We start from the raw sequence: 18,730 nt of genomic DNA on the forward strand, positions 1-18,730 counted from the left end.
GATGTTTTTTTATTCTAAAAGCCAAGGGAACTTGATCAGGATGCATAATATGGATCCATCAAATAGCTGGCCTTTAAAAATAAAAATCTGCCTGCCCCTATATGTTAACCCTATGTGTTAAATTCCCATAGGGTTACATAGGGGGTCAAATACTTCCTTCCCTCAGCATTTAAGGAAAACATTTATTTATTTACGATACATTCTTCAATCACAAAGAAAATTGGTGTCCTTGGCGGTTTGATTTCTACTCATTTTTTTAATTAAGGCATTAAGATCAATTGTCAAATGATGACTTTATATTCCTGTTTTAGCATGGTATCAAATACATGTGCTCCCCACTGTATATACATTGTGCACATAATTCTTCAGTTGGATAGCTCACACACTTTTCACTCACCACATGACAAACCAACGCAAATACCATGAGGATACACGTACAGAATCCAATGTATACGTGTGATGTGCTGTATGATGTACAGTACAGTGTGATGTACATGTTCAACTTTGAAATCACAGGAAATCACTGCATTGTTTCCATGAGCTGACAATGACATAATATAATTACAGCCCAAAATAATATATTTGTTCATATCTGTACGCATTACATCCTGGTTCAAGCCTCTCGGGTCATTTCCCGATCCCACCCCATCTCTCTCTTCCACCCGCTTCATGTCAGTCTCTTCCCAATAAGGTCAAAACACCCCAGAATAATTTGTTTGCCTTGCATATGACTCAAATTTCCCTTGGGCCGTATGACATCTGCACACTAGCATATTTTTGTTCAGAAATATTTTACAGTTTTTCACAGTTGCTCAAACACTAAACCTCATTCTCTGAATCAAATTCTCAAATGCCTGAACACATTTATTGAATTATTCCCTTTTTTGGCAAAACCATAGACTACTTTCACCCACTTTCACCCATTTTACCAAACTCATTAACCCTTTTTGCAAAACTGTGAACACATTGTGCATTCTGATGCACTTCTTAATTATATTGATAACCAAACAACACAGAAGTTGAACACAATTAGTGCACAGTTGTCTCCATTTGAACACTACCACTCAAAATTGATAACACTTCTGCTAATGATGTGACAACCAATACAAGTCAGTTCAGAGTTGACAGAGACGCAGGGGACAACAAGTGTGTGTTACAGTAAAAGTGGGGTACAGAGGAGGGTGCAGGTAGTGTTTTGAGGTGATTGTTCAGTTTTGCAACAAGATTGAAGGGTTTCGAGAATGTAGTTTGAGAAATGAGTTTTGTGTTCACAGTTTTGAGAAAAAGGTAAAGAGTTCTGAAAAAGGTGTTCTAGCAATTGTGAAAAACTGTAATGAGATGATCATAATCCACACCTAGTCCAATTATTAAAGTAATAACTTTATTTAAGAATACAAATATTACAAAAGCAATGCTTGATTACAGACTTTCTGTTATGGTTAGCCTAAATGCATTTGGAAAAACAAAACTGATATTCAAGACAATACACAACATGTTATTTATGAGCTATGTCAAAGGAGCAAGAAGCACTTTGGTCATGATACCCTGTCATAAAATATCTTATCATCCCCAGACCAGCAAGGGAAATATATCCAACAGATCCTACATCAGTTTATGTTACAGGAGACAAAAACAATGGATACAAAATAAAATAAAATAAAATAAAAATACTTCTGAGAATATCTGAAATGTACCTTAACATGTTGAGTCATTTACTGTGATTAACATATTGGTGATTACTTTCACAATGAGGTAAAACATTTTTTATACCATATTTATTAACACCCTTAGAACTGAAAATACTTGAGTGCATAATGTGTTGAATATATGTTTTGTTAAATTAGACACTTTAGTTTTTTCAGTGATATAAGATCAAATAAAACAAGTACAATACAAAGATCAGTTTTACTCTTGCAGAGAAAAACAACCAGCCATAAATAATCAAAAGTTTAAACACAAGGCAATGTTTATCCATCACTTAAGGAACCTTAACATTTTAATTTCCACTCAAATGTTATATCAATATTCTAGTCCAGTTTACATATAAACTTGGTTAATCTTTCAGCTTGTTTCAGAAATCTGACCCATAATACAAACATTCAGTACCACAAAATCTTTTAATCTATGGATGCAGAGATAAAATATATGTTGATCTGTTTAGCATAACTATATGCCATGTTGCTCTCAGCAATTTAACATGTGTGAAGTTCAGTGTTGGGATGCAGTCTTGTAAAGAAAGACATGGCTAGAGGCGTGATTTAAACATGACCAACCATTGAATTGTTAACATTCATGTTACCATGAAAACGGTGAGGCTGTGAACTCAAGTTCTGAGTACAGACCTGTTTGTGTAATTCTACATTCTTTGAATCTGTGTTATGGATTTTAGCCTTTTGGAGAGTTTGTTTAATAATACTATCAGTTGTGTTTAAAACATAAGAAGCCTATGATGAATGAGGCCAATATTTACACTTTAAAAAAAGTCTCAATACAAAACGTTAATGTGACTTATGTTTTCTAGCATTTCAAAATAAATGTCTTCTTTTTTTTTTTTTTTACATATTACAAAACAATTGTATAGCCCCGATGGATTCAAGTCTGTTCCAATAGCTATGGCCCTACAAAAATATATAGTCAAATATTTCCATCCATATGACCCAGTTTCAAGTATCAGTTTGGAAGCAAAAAATGGAAATGCATGAACAAATGGCTTAGTGAGCAACTTGCAGGCTAAGAACCACTTTTAATTAACGTGTAGAGATATGAAGCAAAACAATCTAAATTGGTGAAGGTACAGTTAAGGTCTATAAATGGTGATCACCCATACATTTGGCTCCACTGGAACAGCCCCAGCCAGAGATGACTCCAAGTATGATGTATGGAATGTTATTTGTTCGATGGTTGGTTGATTGATTGTTATAACTTCATACAGTGTCGTTTTAAAACTATTATTGTTAAATCAGGTGACAGCTGGTAGTCGCTGCAACACGTACGTCAATTACTGAACGTCCATTGATCTTGTTAGCCAATCATTGTTTAATAGAATGTTTGGGGCATACCCACTGTCCAGCACCTCAGTACGTCAACCGACAGTGACAATTTAACCTGCAAGTTACTCTTCAAAGTACCATGGTAAATGTCAGTATGGTACACCTCCATACTCTCTTAAAATAAAATCAGTTTACTAATCAGTTCCTAGAAACGTTTACTAAGAGCAGAAGCTAAATAACACTGTATTTGACAAAACAAAATAAAAATGTTTCAAACAGGTGATACATTCACTCTGAGTCAGCTACTGTACCAAGCTGCAGGTGGGACCATGTCTAGCATGCATGTCAATATACTTTGCTGTGCACATCTCTGCACTGGAGAAATGTCTCACTAATGAATATCTATTTAAAGCAAGAGGAGCGCTTAAAACCCGCAGACAAACATTGTCTCCTCTTAGGCATGTGTTGCTTAAAATACGTACGTAAAAATACCATAAATCATCAGACAAAACCACAGGTCAAACAGATGCAGTAGCATAACACCAGAAGCCTCTCTTCATCAATACAAACAATAAATAGCAAAGGGGAACATTCCTATGCATTTGTCAATAGCAATAAATTTGCTTAAATAGTGCAAAGTATTTAACAAATGTACTGTAATCTGTGACTGAAATGTTATATTATGTATACGTTGCCTATGAGTGCACACATACACACACATAGTATGGGTGGATTTCACTATGCAAGTTACATGGGTAAAAATATTTTCTATTGTACATAATTGTAAAATTGTAAATAATGTAACTTTGGATTGATTTAAGAGTAAAATGTAATTACTTTCAGATTGCATCGCTAATTTTCAAAAATAATTTGCTGAATTCAAATGATATTTTCATTGCTGCACAGATATTTTGTGTTCTGTTTTCACTATGTAACATTTCTAATGCTTGCTTAGAGCAGCAATAGAGCAGAAGACCACAGATGCAGCACATTGTTAAATGTGCTGAGACACTTGTCACGCCTTCCTGCTTACCGCTGTGCCAATACTGGTGAGGAAACACGTCAGCTGGAGGCCTGCCTGACGCAGTAGCTTGTTTACAAAAGGGTATGATGGTGCAATCTTTCCAAAAAATTAAACTGTAATGTAACGGCATGCATTTATAAATCAGCAATCCGTTACTTTCCAACACTATATGTGTGTGTGTGTGTGTGTGTGTGTGTGTGTGTGTGTGGTCTGTGTGTGTATATGTGTGTCTATGAATGAGGCAGTTTTGTGTGATAACTCCTGGTCTAATGAGCAGTATCACCTTCATGAGTGGACAGTGAAAGAGAGAGAGAGAGAGAGAGAGAGAGAGAGAGAGAGAGAGAGAGAGAGAGAGAGAGAGATGTTACAGAAATCTCCATGGAGCGCTATCTACTCCTCCCTCACCCCACCCCTCCGCGCTGTGCTCCCGTCTTCAGGCCACCTCTGCCTCACCGTGCACTCTGAAGCGGTACACACACGTGTACTCTGGGTGGCCCCAGTTACTCAGGATTCTCAGCTCCACCATCCGGAACGCGTCCTTCGCCGGGGCCTTACGCAGAGGACAAGAAAAAAACAGGGTGAGTGAGACAGAAGAATGGGCACGGAGGACAAGAAAAAAAAGGTGAGACAAGAAGGGGTACGGAGGACAAGAAAAAAAAGAGAGACAGAAGAAGGGGCACGGAGGACAAGAAAGAAAGGGCGAGACAGAAGAAGGGGCACGGAGGACAAGAAGTGCTAAGTGGAAGGAAGTGGGCAAGAGCGGAACTTGCCAGCGATAGACCATTTGATTAACAGAGAAGAGAAACTCGGATGTGGTGGAGCATTAATGTGTGGCATGACTACGCGCCGCACGCACAGGCTCCAATCTCACCGTGAGTCTGAAGGTCTGGATGGGTTCCCCATTCTGATCATATGTGAAGGTCCCCAGAGCCGTGCCCTCCTCGTGCTCATTGGACATCCCCTGGTGACAGGACAGTTGACATGGCACAAGCACATGAGTCACACAGGCAGGCTGCCTTCCTGACAACAACAGAATGTCACATGACTTTTGCGTAGAGCTTTCGGGCGACTCACGTAGACGGCGAAGCTGCGGGGGGCGCTGTCGATGCGGCCGGTGGGGGAGAGGATCCTCGGGAGGTGCTCCAGGGACACGTGAGTGATGCGCACGGGGTAGGACAGCGCGATCACCAGGAAGCCTTCGCCCCCACGGAACGCCCAGCATTTCCCAGGGTACAGTTCAGGCTGCAGCAAATCACACAGTCACAGTCATACAAGATCATGTAATATGGCCATGTCATATATCGTCTTTCCTACTATCTGCCCATACAACACACAATAAGGCCTCCTTCTAGGTTGGAAACCCACAGTACACGGCCAAACTACATATTGAATTTTCATCCTTGCTAGCCATGCTGTTAGTCAGATCTCTTGCCTGTTTAAAAGCAGAACTCGGTACTGCTTCTTTAAGGACCGCCACACAGAAATGACATACCTAGATCTGTATTTCTATAATCCGCAAGTGTATGCGGTAAAATAAGAGCAAGGGTGACTAGTGTGCATCTACGCATGAATAAATAGAGACAGACAGATGGAGCTTGGGAGGGAGAGTAGAGTAGAGTGGAGTGGCGTTGTACCTGAATGACGGTGCGTGGGCTCTCGGAGTGGTACCACAGGGGGAACCCAAACAGGCTCAGACAGGCCGACCTGGTCCTGTACGTCTCAGAGCAGCGCGTGTTGATCACACTCGCACCTATATTTACACAAACCACACACACACACCACACACACGGTCACAACACAGGCAGAGCTACAAGAATGACTCATTAAGGCGAAACGGCAGCACGGCACATTGACTAAGTGCTCTCTCACCTGAAGACTCGAGCGCGTAGTCAGCCATGCCGATCCCATCAGCTCTGTACAAACTCAAGGCTCGGTGCACAATCTGCTCCACGTCCTACTCCACACACACACACACACACACACACACACACACACACACACACACACACACACACACACACACACACACACACACAGTAGGCAGCAAACATATGGGTCATTTCAACTGTTTGCGTCATATCAAGACTGATACATACACAGACTGAGCAGCTGACAAAAATGTACAATTATAATAAAATGAAAGAGACCGGTCAGCATTCACTCAGTATGCATATGCATATCAGAGGTAGCTGCTGAGGGACAGTATTCCCTTACAGATGTGCTTCTCACTGGTGGACCACTGGCGCTCCCTAGTGGTCCGTAAGCAGATGTGGTAAAATATCATACTTTACATCAGTGTTACTGCCTATACATGACTCCAAAGCAAAAGTGTGAGTGTCTATGTGAGTTGTATATGTAAATCCACGCAATATTATTTGAATTGTCTGTCTATGTAGCTATGCCAGTTCACACTTTTGATTTAGATTACAAATTAGTGGTATAATTGATGAAAGTTATGGAATACAATTAGCTTACTAGTAACATAACTATCTACCTGTCAAGACAGGGTTAGTTAAACGAAAATCAATCAAAACCTCTAACACAACAAACAAGGTACAAATGATGAAAAAGCTTAGTGAGTATTGCCCTTGGTCTGAAAAAGTTTGCCACTGCCATAGCCACAGACAGCAAAGCATTATTTACAGTCAATCACTGACAGTCCCCTAAGATAAAGAGGCAGCATTTGATGCCGTTACATTAACTCCTGAACTGTGGTCAAGGCAGGAATGCACTCCATGGTGTCTCCTGCTCACCTGAACAGTGATGGCCCCCACGCCCTCCCTCTGCAGCGTCTCTCCCACCGTCCTCCAGGCGTCGCTCTTCTCGCTCTCCTTCTCCTCCGCCAGGCGCGTCAGCAGACGCTGCTCCAGGGCCTCCAGTGCCCCCTGCAGGTGAGGCTGCAGCACCACGTCCTCGGACAGAGGCTGGGGCTCGCGCTCGGACAGTTTCTCTACGAGCCAGTTGGCCAAGTCCTCCCTCAGCTGAGCGGCAGCCTGGCAGATCAGCAAGGGGCAACAGGGCATTAGCGATGACCAGTGCTACATCATCAACAACATGAGCATCTGGAGGTAAACGTGTCTTTGGTTGGCCAAGGTGCTAACAGCACCAAGCTCTTGGCTCAAAGGCAAAAGCACTGCAGTCAGTGGCTGAGGAACACTAACGTAAATGTATAACTGAATTACAATACCAGTTGCTTTGGACACGAGTGTCTGCGAATGTAATGTCATTTTGGCAAAGAAGTAGAAGACTTCTTTTGTATTGACATACAATTATGCCCAATTAATCTAAATCTCTGGTTTGAGGATAAGGGTCATAAGTGACAACTGACAAGGGTGTCTGTTTCAGACGTACAGAGCACAAAACTACCATGTGGAAACATGTAGTGTGTTTGTGTGTTCAGTGTGTATGACAGGGAGTCTATTTTAAGACTGAACAATGGATGAAGACTTTGAGGGATGCCGTGCATACTTTGGCTTGAGCAGCTTCCTGGGATGTGATCCTGCTCTGGAGTGAATCTGAGGCTGCGCGCAGGTCGGACACTTCGGTTCTCAGCTGCGTGATCTGCTGGTGGACCCCCTCGAGCTCCTGGCCCAGGGAGCCCTGCTGCTCCGCGTGAACACTAGAGGGAGATAGAGAGCCGTCAGACCTCCAGCACAGCAGCGCTAGCACCAGCCTGACGTGGGCGGAACTCAAGAGATTGCTAAGACACACCTAGAAAACAAATAAACAAACATGCTTGTGTGTGCAGTGGAATGTCGGCTGTCTATGTTGGTAGAGTATTGTACATTAACAAACTTATGATGTTTTCAGACATCATACATTTATTAATGTAAAATACTACTTTACATACAGTTGTTAATGTAAAATAAATAAGCCTACTGACACAATATGAATGCTTGTCATATGACAGGATGAGACTTCTCAAACTGATACTTCTTTGGCTTAGTTTACCTGGTAATTTGCACTTTTTCATTTTGAAGATTCTTAATAGCAGTCTGCAGCACCTAAAAAGGGACATCAAGCCACATAAGTCGAAGTAAAAGCTTCCATATTCAAAACCCAACAACTGTATTTCCTGTTTGACTAGGCGACCATGGCAACAACAGATGAAACACAAGAGAGGGGATATTGTGGGTGGGGAGAGGACCGTAAGGAAGGTGCACAGGAGGAGTCTAGCAGGAGAGCTTTCTGTAACTCAATGGTGTCATTGTGGGAGTGTACATGTGTGATTTGTGTCAGCTTATCTTCTGCTTATGGTGACATGTCTCACCTCAGTTGCTTGCTTCTGCTTCTGTTCATCTTGTTTGAGAAGGTCGATCTCTCTCTGGCGAAACCACAACACACATTCCAGTCAACTCAACCATTCAAGCCCCACCTGTGAGTTTTCCCCCATCCTCCATGGTCTTCCCCTGTGTTTTTATTCTGCTCTAAATCCTCCCATACCTTAACACTCTGCAGGTTTTGGGACGCCGTTTCTGACCACCGGGCCTCTTGCTCACGCAGTTGCCTATAGATCTCCTCCTTCAGTAAGGACAGACTGGCGGGAGGGATGCCATCCTATCAGAGAAGGGAAGAGAGAGAGGCAGAAGAACACTATGAACTTGTCTGTGTGGGGGATAGGATGTGGTTTGTAGCATAGCGTGCACACTGTTGAGAAAGCCGCACAGGAAACTGAGGACAAGTGGGGCCCGAGCAACATATCGTCATGACAACCAGGCCTAAATACAACGTCGCGTTTCCGTTTCATATGGATGACTCAAGCGACGAATTACCCTTCTCGGCAATTCTCAATGTACCGGGTGTTTAGCACTAATTTAGCATCCAAATTGTCAATGTTCAATGTAATGATACCCATTTAGCATGAGGGAGGTAGCTAATTGGTCTAACACTGATGACAAGGGTCCTGCTCCAACAACATCATGCAATGCATGAGGCATTTCTTAATGCAATACCAGGCGTTCTGACTGAGTGTACGTCAGCAATGTTAGAGACTCAATTCTCCTTTTTGTGAATCAGTGGGGCATCAAAATGAGCTTGACGCCACAATTTGAGGTTAAAAGGACTTCATCTTCATCTTTCATCGAAACACGATGAATCCTAATTTCCAAAGCACCAAAAAGAGGCTACTCATATACTCCAGTAGAGAACGCTAACACATGCAGGTATTTAACAGCTGTGCGTACGCTGTGAATGCAGTATCGTTGTGTGTGTCACGATGGCGAGTTGAATTGAGTCGTTCACACGTTCTGTGTTGGCAGGAACTCACATTGACTCTGTGCTGGACGGGGGCGGGCGGAGCTGGGCTGGGCTTACTCTTCACAGACATCCGAGACAGACTGCGTGAGAGGTGGGGATACCAGTACCAGATGCCTACATGCCAAAGCAGGGCGAGAAGGAGAGAGAGAGAATACCAGACATTGAACATAGGTGACTATTTTGGTAGGACCGTAGAGTGCACCGTAGAGGTTGAACTCACCAAATATCAGAAGGAGGAAGAGGAGGACGAGCAGAATGGCCTTCCTCACACCTGCAGTGCGTCTAAGGGAGTAATGACAAGTCAGTCACACATACACAAACCAATCAGCAGCAGTCAGTTGCTATGGAATATGTGTATACAGAACGCATAGGAAAACGTTCCCACACGGAGAGGCTGTTACCTGCTGAGTAGGAACACATCCAGGAGGGAGATTCCTGAGGTGAGACTGTACCAGGAGGAGCCCAGCCACCAGTACACCATCACCAGGGACTGAGCTGGCAACACACAAGCACACAAGAATGCACTCTTAACCACCACGCCACAAGCAGCTCATTGTTGAAGGGAGAGTAAGCAGCACGTTCAAATAGGGAACAAACTGACACAGCTCACTCAATGGGAACAATGGGTTGGGCAGCCAAAACCAAAGATTTGTAGCAGGCTTCAGATAGTCATATTTACATTACCAGTCCAGATGGTAAAGAAAATACTGGCCTAATTATTTCATGGATACACACTCCAAACAATAGGATTTGGCACAGTTAGGGATTGTCTCATCTGGGGCACAGACAGGAATTACAATGAGGAGGGGGGAGGTCAGAGGGCAGGGAGGGTTGTGAAGGGGAGGGTGTAGTTTATTACCCACGTCTACTGAAATGCCCTGCTCCCTGTCTACAGGTCATGATGACGTTCATTAGTTACAAGACCTACCATTCATTTGGTGATCTAAGAAGCTCTATATTTCTGAGAGAGCATTCACTCTGGGAAGCAGAGAGTAAATCAGCTGACAATGCACAACACCACTTTTAGTAACACCCGATTCTCTTCTAACAGAGACCTGTGCATTTTTGCAGAAGCAGTCTAATTCAGGAGGTGTGTAAAAAAGACAGTCCTTTACAAAAAGACATTCTACATGCGGTCTCTCTTTGCAGATTATGCTGTGTTTGTTTAGAGTTTGGAGTTTCAGTTTTAATTTGAGTGATTTCCTGAGATGCCATCAGAATGAGATATCTTGGATTGGAGTCCTGACTGCATTTTTGATTTCCCAAGCAATATTTTAAGACATGCAGTTGCACTGTGTTGAACTTTATTCTTCCTAAAGTATCTGATTGTGCAAATAGACTACTATGCCACAGTTGGATTTCTCATGTGTGCAAATAACTTACGAAATCTCAATTTCACATAACTGCATCGCCGACCTGACAGCAGTATACATTTTTTTCCATATCTGTGTAAAGTGCACACTATTCATGTTCCATATCTAAAGTGCACACTGTGCATGTTCCATATCTAAAGTGCACGCTATTAATGTTCCATATCTAAAGTGTACACTATTCATGTTCCATATCTGTGTAAAGTGCACACTATTCATGTCCCATATCTTATCTAAAGTGTACACTATTCGTGTTCCATATCTAAAGTGTACACTATTCATGTTCCATATCTGTGTAAAGTGCACACTATTCATGTTCCATATCTAAAGAGTACACTATTCGTGTTCCATATCTAAAGTGTACACTATTCATGTTCCATATCTGTGTAAAGTGCACACTACTCATGTTCCATATCTAAAGTGCACACTGTGCATGTTCCATATCTAAAGTGTACACTATTTGTGTTCCATATCTAAAGTGTACACTATTCATGTTCCATATCTGTGTAAAGTGCACACTATTCATGTTCCATATCTAAAGAGTACACTATTCGTGTTCCATATCTAAAGTGTACACTATGCATGTTCCATATCTGTGTAAAGTGTACACTATTCATTTTCCATATCTAAAGTGTACACTATTCATGTTCCATATCTGTGTAAAGTGTACACTATTCATGTTCCATATCTAAAGTGTACACTATTTGTGTTCCATATCTAAAGTGTATACTATACATGTTCCATATCTGTGTAAAGTGCACACTATTCGTGTTCCATATCTAAAGTGTACACTCTGCATGTTCCATATCTGTGTAAAGTGCACTCTACTCATGTTCCATATCTGTGTAAAGTGTACACTACTCATGTTCCATACTGTATCTAAAGTGTACACTACTCATGTTCCATATCTGTGTAAAGTGTGAGTTTACCTAGAGATGACAGGAGGGAGAAACAGACAGAGAGTTTGGAGGGCTCACCAGGAGATCTCAGAGCATCTTTCAAGCTAAACTCTGGTTCTGCTGGAGACTGCAGGGAACCTGGGAAACAGGAAACAGGAAGAGGGAGCCAACAGAACTATCAGGGACGGAACAGGCGCCTGTGGTTTGACTGATGGGTGAGACAGAGAGCCTGGCAGCCTGGGACTATTTCTATGACTAGACATATTGCCTGGAGGGGCAGCAAGCGGACAACAACAGCAACAGGACAAACAAATGCTCCTTATCTAAACAGGAGTCTTGCTGGAGATGTGGAGGATATAACAGCTTGTCACTAGGACAGTGAGGAACTACTAACATGACATGGGAGGCTGCTCACTGCAAGCTAAAAATACACGTCCTATCCATTGTCAGGGAGAATGACAGTGTAAACACATCCAAAAAAAAGTGTTTCCTTTTCTCTCTGAATATGGTATGCATGTAAACACACTGAGACTAACGTGCTTTGAAGAGATTATTCCGCTCTGCCGACGCATGCATTGCAAATCAATTGTCCATCCAAGGACAGTACAGTTTTAAACCCACACAGCACAGTGAATGCTGCCCACGGAAGACTCAAGTAACTGAGCTCCGAGTCGGCCCTTCCCAGCCCCTAACACCCCCCCCCTCCCCCGCCCCACACACTCACTGGAGGCGGCGCTGGCACTGACGCTGGCGCTGGGGGTGGCGCTGGGGGTGGGGCTGGGCCTGTAGTAGGCCTCCTCAGAGGACGAGTACCCAGACGAGAAGCCCGGAGCCTCCTGCTGGAAACGGCTGCTGCTGCTGATGGTGGTGGTGGTGCTGGACCTCCCTATGGGCGCACGCAGCACCGCCGCCGGACTACGCACCGAGTTGGACACGCCTGAGAGAGAGAGGGAGAGAGGGAGAGAGAGAGAGAGGGAGAGAGGGAGAGAGAGAGGGAGAGAGGGACAGAGAGAGAGATAGTGAGGGACACACAGAGAGAGTTACAGTATGTGTACATGTAACTGAGCTTTGGCAATAATGTTATTGAAACGTTCATGCCAATAAAGCTTCATTGAATTGAATTGAATTGAATTGAGAGATACAGAGAGTTGCCAAATACGTCAACAAATGTCACAAGGCAAGGGGCAGTGGCTAAATGGTTTTTCGCTTTTGTACGGCACCTATCTGTGAAGCTGCACACACACACACACACACACACACACACACACACACACACACACACACACACACACACACACACACACACACACACACACACACACACACACACACACACACACACACACACACACACACACACACAAGCTTGTTTGCTCATTTTGGATGTATCTCTATTTGCCATGTGCTCCAGGTATTCCAGGTATTCTGTGTCAGAGGTGGGGAAGTCCAGCTTCAGGGAGTAAAAGTCCTACCACATATCTGTGCCAACCACTACTTAAACCAGCTGATTCTAATTAGCACAACTCTTCAGCCAGGTACAGTAAAGCAGCAAATTAATGAGATCATCTGTTAAGTGCACAGGTACAATACATGAACCAATACATGATTGAACTTTTACTTTCTGAAGCCGGAATTTCCACCTCTGCTATGTGTAAATGTATATCTAGATGTTCTGCTTTAGCAATGCAAACATATTGTCATGCTAATAAAGCTCACTTGAACTTGAACTTGAACTTGAGAGAGAGGGAGAGAGAGAGAGAGTGTGTGTGAGAGCGAGAGAGAGAGAGAGAGAGTGAGTAAGACACATGGAGGGAGTTCAGCATGCTACTACTGGACATAACTGGATACAAATGAGAATGGAGAATGCTGACTCACTAGGATATCTGTCTGTTGGGATGGGGTCACTGTTCTGGTTGACCGTCTCGCTGGACACGCTGCTGTCACGGCTGGAGGTTCGCGAGGAGCTCGCCGGTTTACGGCCCCCCGTCTTCCTTTTGAAGATCCTACACACAGAGAGCAGAAATGACCCATCTCACAGACTGGACATAACTGCATGACAATACATGGACTTGAACTAGCCAATCTGTGGGCACTTTCTTACCCTAACTAGTACAGGTGCCACACACACATACACACACACACACACACACACACACACACACACACACACACACACACACACACACACACACACACACACAGGGGTCACCTACGCACCTGACTGGAGTCTCTCTGTAGGACACCTGGCCCGTGGAGCCAGTGGAGCTGGTGCTGGCTGCATCGTCGTCAGGCAGATCCTTGTTCCCCGACCTGGTACTTCTCCTGGACATCTCTGTGGGGGACAGAGAGAACGCCAGAGCGTCAGTGGATGCAGCCGGAGAGAGAGAGAGAGGGGGGAGAGAGAAGGACAGAGAGAGAGAGGGATAGATAGAGAGAGAGAGAGAGAGAGAGGGAGTGTTAACACATTCTGCCAAGTGCCTCCCGCTGACACTTAGAGACATGCCAGGCACATGGGCTTGACTTCTCATCACCCGGCATATTAACACTCTCCTGACAGAGAGCAGCTTAACGCCAACACATTAACAACACGCTGACGGAGAAGCAGGCAGGGAGAGAGAGAGAGACAGAGAGAGAGAGAGAGAGAGAACATGTAAGGACAATAGTTTGAGCCAAACACGGTCATAAAGTTACTTTGATCATGACAGGTTAACAAGCACAACAGACACACATAGAAACAAAAGATAGCAATGTGAGCGCAGATAGAGTGGTGTGCCGTTAGAGCCGAGAGCAGGAGAACTCTACCTGCACAAACACACAGCTGGGGCCTGGGCTTCCTCTGTTGTGTAAGCTACTGTACTGCAGGGAGGGTCCTGCTCTCCTCAGGAGACACGAGTGATTAAGGAAGCAGACAAACACCCAGACCACTCACACCAGTGTCACCACCACTGAGCCATCTCTGACAGATGCCTGTGCTTTAATCCCTAATCTGCTAATCCCAGGCTAATCTAGTGTGTCTGTGTGTGTGTGTGTGTGTGTCCACTAGTGTCCACTTCACCAGATCAGGACGGCGGCACTGAGCGGCACACAGAGGCCACGCGGGACCGTCCTCCACATGGACTGAGCACGTGCACCATCTCCGCCGCTCCAACCCTCCACCAACACAGAACACACCTACACCCTCTCACTACCGCCAGTTAGCTAGGGACGCCCACCCACACAGACCACATCTAAACGCCAACACCACCGCCAGCAAGTTAGCTATGGACGCCCACCAAAAATAGCCACTTGGAGCACTTTCGTCTGGACAATGCATGGCATTGTTGCAACTTCTTGTTCTGATCCTTGGGACACATAATGAGGCTAAATGCTGGATGAATTTAGGCGCTGGTCTTGTGCTGCGCTGCATAACACCTCCTGCATCTCCAGTGCAGACAAACAAACACACAGCATCCCACGTGAGCCTGAAATCCAACCTGATCGGGGGATACACGGCACAATACAAGGTGCAGCACAAGAGACCCATTGATGTCGTCCCATGAAAAGGCCTCTTTCTCTTTACTTCGCTTCCCTGCAAATCCAAAGCCGAGATTTGAACTGATCCCACTCACACGCCCTGGTCTCCGCTCACTAGCTGAGTACGCTGCTGTGGAAGCTGATCTGTTGACCGTTGGCCTGCTCTGCTCTGCTCTGCTCTGCTCAGGAGGAGTCAGCCCCGTGCAGCAGAACGAGGGTAGTGCAGGCCATGTGTGGGTGTGAAAGAGAGAGTGAGAGATCCACACAGAACAAGCAATAGAACCTACAGCGCGGAACACGCCAGTCCCACAAACTGGGAAGGGCCGACTGTTATGCAAATACTGCAAAGAAAATCTAGGCTACTGCCAGATTCAAAGCGGCTTATATCAATAGAACAGACCTGGGTGGGTTCCGCTGGGATGTTTGCAAGACAGCGCACAGAAATGACACTCATTTTAAATGCACGCTTTGCAGAAGCAGGAGGAGACATCTCAAAACCGAAAATAAATGAGGCCGAAATGACAAACGAGGCCCGTCTCTGACTTCCTGTCTGAACAATTTTGTCTAGTTTTTCTTGGCCCAGACCGAGGTCTCTCCGTTTTCCCTGCTGTGGTAAATCAGACATGTTGGGCCTCTGAGTCTGCATGTGGAGGTCTCCTCCATGCCCTTGCCCCTCCTCTCAAGTTGTGCCCTTTCAAATCCAACCAATCATCAGCCACTTTCTGACTTTGTGTTTCCTCTCCACGGCTCCCGCGCCCTCCGCAGCCTTTAACAACACGGAACCGTGTGTTTCTAATCAATACATCCTCTCCTTCCATTCTGATTGAATTCCATTAAGCATTAAACCCAAAGCCAGCATGAACACAGAACACTATGAGGACACATGAATACTCGAGTTTAGTGTGTGCGTTTAGCAGGCCTGTTGTCCTGGGTGCAGATATGCTTCCCAGTGCAGTCTTGGGCACCTGCCAAGTGGGCATGTGATAAGACACGTTCATGCCCCCCCCCACTGCACTGATCCTAATGAACGGATTGGCCAATTAATCCATTTGCTAAGCCACCGTCCCTCACAGTAGTGGGACGAGAGCAGGCGGCTGAACTGATCTGCATTTATCTCCGTTGCTTTTTGGGTGGGTGGGTGTGGGCATGAGGGCGTTGGCAAGGCTGGCAGAGCATGACAAAGCAGCTGGAGCCACAGAGGCCACACTATGAAATGTAGCGTAAGCACAGTGGAAGTGTTGAGTCATGTCCCAGTGCCAATCTGAGAGAAAAAAATGGGGTATCTCTTTGCAGCAATGGTTGAAATGTGTAATTAACTCCCATTCAGCAGAATAGGTCTAAATGTCTACTGCAAAACCACGGCATCAATAGTAACCAATTAAGTATTTGACCTTCAGACAGAAAATGCATGGCACACTATGTGGCATCGACCAGCAGTCATGCAGCAAATGGGGAATGAAAGCAAGCTACACGAGCAAGAGGGCGTCTAGTATAAAAACAGATGTCACACAGATATGTGGCATTCGGAACGCAGTGCCTACACGCACAATATACTACGTCGAAGCCAACTTGGCTTGTCAAGTTGCCAGACTCCTAGGAAATGCACACTTGTGTGTTGCATGTGGTATTTATTCCCATTATATGACAACAAGCCTATCCGCTAAACCGCTAAAATGGAACAGAAACAAAGCCAGGATGCAACACTTAGCAGGGGTCCTCTCTGCTTCGTAGAAGATACAAACATGTTGAGACATGACACAGAGCAGACCAATTTAGGAGTCACTATGTAGCCTGTACTTCTTTGCTCTCGCAAGTTATGTCACTGGCTAACATTATTACTGCCACTAATTTGATAAGGCGTGTTTTTATGAACTAGCTGCAACCAGCCATGACTGTAACTTTCCCCTTCCAGTTCTCACACAGTAAACAGATTTCTCGAGCTAACAAAGAACACAAATAAAGAAAGTGAAATTCTTTACAGGATGAGGGTAGCACTAGTACTGTTTAGCAGAGTGTTAAGAAGACTAGCCTACTTACCCATTTGATTCATGCCACCGTTAGAACTGGTCGCCGAAGACACTTCTTCAAGTCAGATCTGTCAGACGTTAATCTTCTGTTACCATCAACTAGCACTGAGAAGCTAGCCAGCCACACACACACAAAACATTTAATTAGTTACAACATCAGGCAAAAATACTGCCAGGGTCTGACTCACGGAATTAAGCGCCTCGTGTCAGCTAAATGCTCAGGAACTCAGAATAAACAGAACGAAATGAGATGTCCACAGTAAGCTACATGGGCGCTGCCAGCACAGAAGTACACACGTAGGCTAGCTAGATTAAAAAGTGACAACTGCACCAGGAAGAGTCACTTGACAGTTGCTGCTGCAAGACGTCACAGCCCTTGCGTCGCTTTGTTTTCATCGTGCTGGCACATCAACCTGTCCTACATCGCCCCCTAGCAGTGTAGTGGTTACAATCTTTGGTAGACCAACAGTGAAGGATGCCTTCTCAAAAATATTCTGCACTAGGCCTACTTTACATGTCAAAACTGCCGTTTTAAATCGGAGAGACAAAAATGCAGTCTTGAAGGAATTAGTAAGAGTGTGCGCTCGTTTCTCTAAATCATGTGCTCACTATAAATTGTGTTCTCATTTTACAAGAATGTAGGCCTACTACATAGGCTACTATGGTTAGACAATAAGCTTGGTCAATTTCAACACATAGCCTAGGCTATACCAGACATGAGGAATCAAAAGTGCATGTCTCCCTATCCCACGGTGAAGAAGAATGCAGAACAGATAAGACATTTCCTATCACAAGAGTAAAAAAAAGTGCTCAACAGATAAGGACATTTTTCCTAACTCTAAACAATTAAACAGCAACAACAATATCACAAGACAAGATCACAAGGCAAAACACAAGGAAGTTATAGACAGCAAAAATGTCTGAATGCTGATTGTTGTCAGAGTGCAAGTAAATACAAAAACTCCAGCAACTTCAGAGTCCAATTTTGTGCAAAAGATGCTACATACAAAAAACTATTTGTTTCTTGACAATCTGATGGAGAGCTGTTTGCTAGTCTGGTGGAGCGGGGCACTGAGGCTGGTCGCTAGGCTATTCAGGTGAGGCGGATGTTGTATGTGTCTGGCAGAGAGGGGAGTGGAGCCCCAGTGATCTCTCCAGCTGTGTTCACAATCCGCTGCATGGGCTTTGCTGTTGTACTCAGTGCAGCCCCACCCCACACAGTAATGCACCTGGTGATGATGCTCTCTATGGTGCCCCTGTAGAAAGTGCCCATGATGGGTGAGGGGGCTCTTACTCGCGTGAGTGTGCAGAGGAGAGGCGCTGCTGTGCTTTCTGTGCCAGTGGTGCAGTGTTGGTGCTCCAGGAGAAGTGTGACCTCTCCAGAAGTCGACAACAACCTCCTTGGTCTTGTTGATGTCAGCAGAAGATTGTTGTCTCTGCAGTCTGCACCATGTGGTCAGAAGGTCGACCTCCTTCCTGTAGTGAGTCTCATTGTTCCTGGTGATGAGACCCACCAGAGTTGTATCTGCAAACTTCACCATCTGATTGGTGCTGTGGGTTGGTGTGCAGTCGTGTGTCGGTAGAGTGAAGAGCTGGGGACTGAGCACACAGCCATGGAGAGGCCCCTGTGCTCAATGTGATGTTACAAACG

General features: G+C 44.6%; 1 protein-coding gene across 3 annotated transcripts; it reads right to left on the reverse strand.

Annotated features, from left to right (window-relative positions):
- Positions 1–1,359: 1,359 nt before the first annotated feature.
- Positions 1,360–17,399, reverse strand: sun2 (Sad1 and UNC84 domain containing 2). Of its 3 annotated transcripts, XM_062548469.1 has the most exons (19): positions 17,268–17,399; positions 17,090–17,147; positions 13,757–13,871; positions 13,415–13,542; positions 12,264–12,476; positions 11,570–11,677; positions 9,672–9,765; positions 9,491–9,552; positions 9,281–9,384; positions 8,458–8,571; positions 8,285–8,338; positions 7,966–8,018; positions 7,483–7,633; positions 6,768–7,007; positions 5,884–5,968; positions 5,649–5,764; positions 5,089–5,256; positions 4,886–4,975; positions 1,360–4,564 (listed from the first exon to the last, which is right to left on the reverse strand). In XM_062548469.1, exons 2-19 carry the CDS (start codon positions 17,100–17,102, stop codon positions 4,448–4,450), a joined length of 2,025 nt encoding a protein of 674 aa, XP_062404453.1. In that variant the 5' UTR covers positions 17,103–17,147; positions 17,268–17,399; the 3' UTR covers positions 1,360–4,447. The 3 variants fall into 3 exon arrangements, with proteins under 3 accessions (XP_062404453.1, XP_062404454.1, XP_062404452.1); XM_062548470.1 differs by having other exon boundaries at positions 11,618–11,677; positions 17,090–17,399; XM_062548468.1 differs by having other exon boundaries at positions 17,090–17,399.
- Between the last annotated feature and the right edge of the window lie 1,331 nt (positions 17,400–18,730).

This window comes from Sardina pilchardus, chromosome 1 (assembly GCF_963854185.1).
Source record: "Sardina pilchardus chromosome 1, fSarPil1.1, whole genome shotgun sequence".
Taxonomy (NCBI): Eukaryota; Metazoa; Chordata; class Actinopteri; order Clupeiformes; family Clupeidae; genus Sardina; species Sardina pilchardus.

Excerpts from the sequence above, each read along its gene's own strand:
- sun2 (XM_062548469.1), bottom strand. Across the intron at positions 7,634-7,965 it reads GAAAAAGTGCAAATTACCAG|TGTTCACGCGGAGCAGCAGG; the intron begins GTAAACTAAGCC and ends ATCTCCCTCTAG. Across the intron at positions 5,257-5,648 it reads GCCCACGCACCGTCATTCAG|CCTGAACTGTACCCTGGGAA; the intron begins GTACAACGCCAC and ends GATTTGCTGCAG.